We start from the raw sequence: 5,336 nt of genomic DNA on the forward strand, positions 1-5,336 counted from the left end.
CCCAGCACGATGATGCATTGCACCTTGACCACGCAAGGAAGCCATAAAGCAAGGCTGAGGGACGGGGCAGAGCAAGACGAATGGATTTAATATCAACCCGAACAGAGCGTGGGCTATTGCACCAAATGAATTATTCATTTTGGATTCAATAACAGCCTCCATTTCGCATTGGCCCACAGCTCTCACGGGCACAACGTGCCGAAGAGGATGGGGTAGGCAGTCCCACCGGGTTTTCGGGTACAGCGTGCCATCACCCAGCTGAGAGCAACACAGCTTCGCACCAGCCAGGAGGTCTGTGCCAAACCCAAACCACCCGGGACAGAAACAAATAACGGGGTAGATCGATAAAGAAAACCTCCCTCCCTCCCACCCCCATCTTAGCATTGTGGTGGTAATGACCCTCCATCACTCTGACCCTAAAACACGACAATAATCTCTTCGGGACTCGAAATCCCCCCAATGAAGATTGTGTTCTGCCTGTGCCTTTCGTGAACGGCTAAGTGCCGATAAAAGCTGGTATTAACGAATCCCTCAGCGGCCCCAAGCTCTGTTCTCAGCACAAAACCGCTCCGGTCTAATAGCCCCATGATAGGCACAGCCTCTATCCCAGGGGGTGGGAGGGATGAGAGAGGGTTGGGGGAGCTAAAAAATTCAACCCTATTTTTTTCGCACCGCTGGGGAATTAAGCCCATTTTCTCAGGCTTAAAATATCAAGGGATTTTTTTTTTTTTTTTCCTCCCTTGGTGACAATTCCTCCAGGCTTGTTAAGTGGCTTATTTCAGGTTGACAAAGGCTTTGAGCAGACGTCAGGAGCGTGTGCCTCCTGGGAGCCGGGGTGCAATCCTGGCAGCATCCTTGCGAGGCAAACCCAGTGGGTGAACAAGGCAGGGGAGTACGACCCCTCCAAAAGCGCAAAGACAAATAGAAACCCAACAAATCATTATTTCTAAACCTTGCCATGTGCCACCTCCTGCCCGCTAAGTGGGAGCACAGCTGGAGACGGGCGCTGTGGCACAGAAAACTCAGCAAATTCCCAATACACAGGGGTCTGCTTGGTGCAGCTTTGATGGCATGAACACATCATGACCATTCTGGGGTTTGCACGAGAAAAGGCAACAAAAAAAGCCACAGAGATGGGTCTAACGCCCACCCTGAGCAGGTTTGCTCCCATGCCTCTCATGTCCTGCTGTCCTCCGTCCTCTGCCCTGCCCCAAACTACAAGCGCTGGGTAGGAGCCACACGCTCCTCCTGGAGGGTTAGAAGCATTCAAGACACCAACTTCCTCCACCACCCTAGCCAGCGGCGGGCAGAAAGGTCACCACCACCAAAACCTGTGGCAGTTTTACATTATCATTGTTTTCCTACATTTCTGGCAAAACGACATTATTTTCCAATTCCAGTCTTTAGCTGAAATTAGTATTTATTTTTCCATGACGAGAAAATGTCATTTTGCCATAAAACCATGTGCGCTTTCTGTTTGTTTATTCAATAGCAGAGGAACGTCTTGCCAGAAATGCTCTGGTTTGCAAAGAGCCCTCCCTCCGACAGAGCGCTTCAGCTCCTCACGGGAATAGACCATCTCCTGGTAGGAACAAAACCACAGTGTCAACCGTGAAACTCAAAGGAATCCACCGGCGATGCTGCTCAATGTGAAAGCAAGCCATGAGTGCATGGACTCTGGTGGTTTCCCAGTTGTCCGAGCCCTGGCACGGGAAGGCATCACCGTCCCCACCTTGGCCAGGTGGGAGTGGGGTTTTTCTCGGTGAAAGCTACACAAGTTCCCAGGTTTAAAGCAAATGAACGAACAAGTTTCTCCATAGCTTGAATCCCAGCTTTGCCATTTTCATATATCAAGAGTTACAGGTGGAGAAGAAACACCGTGGTGGCCACCCCAAGCTTGATGCTACACGTGCTGCCACCTGCACCAAAAGAGGTCCAAGACAGACCTTTCCCCACCACCCCCTCCCAAAACCAGCCCTAAAGCACTTTGACACCTGCCTTTGACCTTCTTCTTCCCAACCCTTCCTTGACCTGGTGGTGTCCACCTTCTAGAAGCTATTTGGAAAGTGCCAATGAAACGGGGTTAGCTTCTCATGCAAAAAGCCCTCTCCTCCTCCCTCCTTCCAAGCAGCGTACAAAACCAATACCTTAATTTGGGAGGGGAGAAGGAAAGGGCAGTGGGTAAAGCTAACAGGAAAAAAAAAAAAAAATACTCCAACGGTATTTGGGAAATATTCATCAGAACGGCGAAAGGAGACGGAAAGCAGCGAGCGCTATTTCCATATTTATAACCCCGTGCTGCGGAGGACTCCAGCAGGCAGCAGCATGCTGGCAGCATGGCTGGGGGAACCCGAAAAAACAGCAAAAAAAGTTCCAATTAATGCCAAGAATCAGAGCGGCTTCGCTGCAGTCGGGCCCGACAGCGGCTGCCCAGCTCCCGCAGCTTTGCTGAGGAAATAACGAGGCAGATGAAAGGGGCTCAGCCGGCGAGCGCCGGCCGGCGCGGCACTTTGAAGGCAGCAGATCACAGAGGCTGCTTCCAGCGGGCTTGTGGCGGCAGCTGCTCGGATGCCCGCATCCTCGCCATGCTGCTCAACGAGTTTGGCCGCTGACCAGAGCGCACCGAGAAGCCACAGGTTGACCTCGGCTCCCAAATCCCTGCCTCATCCCCAGAGCAAAACCACTTCAGGGCAGGTAAATGGTGCAGAGCCGATTTCAAAACAGACATTGCCCGAAACAGCTTGTTTGGGGATGAACGTTTTGTTAAGCAAAGCTTAAGAACAATAAAAGCGCCTTGTTACCCAAAGCCAACCTTACCTTTGCAAGCCACGTTGTTCTCCGGCTCATAACCAGCCTTGCACGTACAGCGGCCGATGGGGACCATCCACTCCCCGTCCCCATTGCAGTACAGTTTGATGGGCACGTCCACCTCCTCGGCGTTGGGGATGCAGGTGCCGCGGGCAGTCACTAGAGAAGTGCTCTCCGCTCCTGTCATCGTCTCCGGGAAGATGGCGAAGTTCTGCACCACGCTGGGGCACTTCTTGAAGAAGACCCTGACGGACAGCAGAGACATACAAGCCCCGTAGTCCTGGAAAGCCAGGTAAAAGCCATTGCGGGTCAGGGGCCCAAAACTTCTCACTTCTGTGTTCACCTTCATCAACCTGCCACCAAAGTCCACCTGGGAGAAGCTCTCGTCAGCAGCAATGGTGTCCACTTTGAGGTAGGGTGCCTCTGTCCAGAAGGCGGACTTCTTGGTGGCAATGACAGAGTCCGTCTCGTAGTAGTAGAGGTTGAAGGTCTCCTTGCAGGAGCCGGGGACGTTGGGGAGGCTGCTGCAGTCCCGCACAGTGAAGCGCATCTCGGTGTAGATGCGGTGAGCTCCACGCCGGTTGATGAACGTAGTGAGGAGCCAGTTGTTCTGGTTGGGCTCGAAGACGTTGCATACCTGGTACGTACGGATGGTGTTGAGGTTTTCGTCGTAGCCACTGACTTCTTCCCACTGCAGAAAGGAGAAGGGAGAGGGGCTATGAGAGGGTGGCAGAGGGACCAGCAGTGGCCCATGAGCTGCAGAGGTGCCGCTCACCCTGCACAGGGCAGGGCTGGGCTGGAAGGAGGATCCCAAAGCCCCAAGGTGGGGCAGGAACATGGTCATGGACACATGATGTGATGCATATGCAGAAACACCACCTGGGTCAGCACCAGAAGAAATCCTCACCCTCTTGCCCCTGCCCACGCATGCCTGCTCCCTCTCCCCATTGCTCCCAGCTGATGCTAAAACATCTTTTCCATGCGGGCAATCACCTTAGTTGCCCTGGAGAGGACGTAAAAAAGGGAAGAAAGATGGTCCAGGCACCCGAAGGCAGGAGGGAAAGCAGCATACAAGGCTACAGCTTCATTAAAGCCCGAGCCAGCACGTGGGCTGGAGAGTGAGCCTGACCCCAGGCTCTCGGCACAATGGGATCATTTCCCCCGGCAAAGAAAACTAACTAAATAAAACATTACCGCCACGGAGAGAGAGAATATAGATTTGCAATTCGATTTATAGAAGGGCATTAATATAATCCAGGCTACAATTTCAATTAAGGGACAGCGGCAAACTGTGAATAGTCTATGATGGCATTAGAGTCCTACAGACAGATTTACAACCTCATAATCCATTCATTTTAACTAATCCATGTTTACAGTCTCCTCATAACAGCATTATTCATATGGCAATCTTTAAGCAGCACTCTGAATATCATGCATAATTTCCAGGAGCGATGCTATAGCAGCACTCACGCACGTTTGTGCTTACATGGGGGCACAACGGCAGACGGGTGATGCCAACCTGCCCCGTCATGTTGAGTCTTCCCAAAGAGCTGATGCACCACGACCAACCTGCAACCTTACGGATTTTGCCCTCTTCCATTTTCCATTAAACAACCACTTTCCTCACCTGCTCCCCAAGCTTCCCCCTTGTAAACCACAGCCCTGATGTAAAAAACCGCAGGTTTTTATTTTGTTTTCAAAGCAGGATTCTCTACACGCTGCCAACAAGCACAGCAGAATGTTTGCTCCCAGGTCCACCTACTCGGCTCCGCTAAGTTTAAGCAAAGATCACAGCTCAAGGTTGCACATTGTTGTTAAGCAATGTTTACCAAACCAGCAATAAAACCTCACGCATCCAGCCGAGCGCTCTCCCTTCTCATCCCACGCCGCAAAAGCACTGCAAAAACCCCTCTCCACCCTGGACAAGACGTGCGGATTCAATGCCCTTTCATTACCAGACACCTTTTCACACAAGAAAGCTGCAAGGTCCTCCCCGACCGAGGGGGTTGGCCTTGTTTCCCGTTCCCACCTGGGCTTTGCATTACAGCCCTGTCATCCAATTAACGCCAGACAACGAGCTCTCTTCCAGCGCTCGCCCGCCAGCATAACATCGGCCCCACTGCTCCGCTGTCTTTCCTGCGGGAATCCTCTTCTTCATCCCGCCTGCCGGCTCCTGCACCCCGGCCAGGTGCAGGGGAGGGGACCTGACCCGCTATCCTTTTATTCACGGTGCCCATCAGGGAGCCGGCTCTCTCGCCAGCTCCCTCCACCGAGCATCCCCTGTGCTTTGCTGCTTTTTTGGGGGGAGGTTGCAAACAGAGCCTCAAAAGTCAGAGCCAAAACCTGCCAGCGGACCCTGCCGCGCTTCAGGCGCCCAGCACGCAGGGCTGCCCGCGGCTGGGAACGACATGAAATGCCACTTGGAAAACCCTCATGATGGTTTGGGGCCAGATTCTGATGCTCCCTTGGGTTGGGTGTTCCTGCAACTGGGCACTGAAGAGCAGCAGGTCCCCGTGGCTGGAAAGACC

General features: G+C 52.8%; 1 protein-coding gene across 1 annotated transcript in view; it reads right to left on the reverse strand.

Annotated features, from left to right (window-relative positions):
* Nucleotides 1-2,797: 2,797 nt before the first annotated feature.
* LOC104083528 (ephrin type-B receptor 1-like) overlaps nt 2,798-5,336 on the reverse strand; it is a gene marked incomplete at its 5' end in the record, with an annotated part of 5,131 nt that continues 2,592 nt past the window's right edge. Inside the window, one exon of the mRNA XM_009587036.1 lies at nt 2,798-3,499. Coding sequence (XP_009585331.1) covers nt 2,798-3,499 — 702 coding nt within the window. The remainder of the gene's footprint in view (nt 3,500-5,336) is intronic.

The sequence above is a fragment of the Fulmarus glacialis genome, unplaced genomic scaffold (assembly GCF_000690835.1).
Source record: "Fulmarus glacialis isolate BGI_N327 unplaced genomic scaffold, ASM69083v1 scaffold26080, whole genome shotgun sequence".
Lineage (NCBI taxonomy): Eukaryota > Metazoa > Chordata > Aves > Procellariiformes > Procellariidae > Fulmarus > Fulmarus glacialis.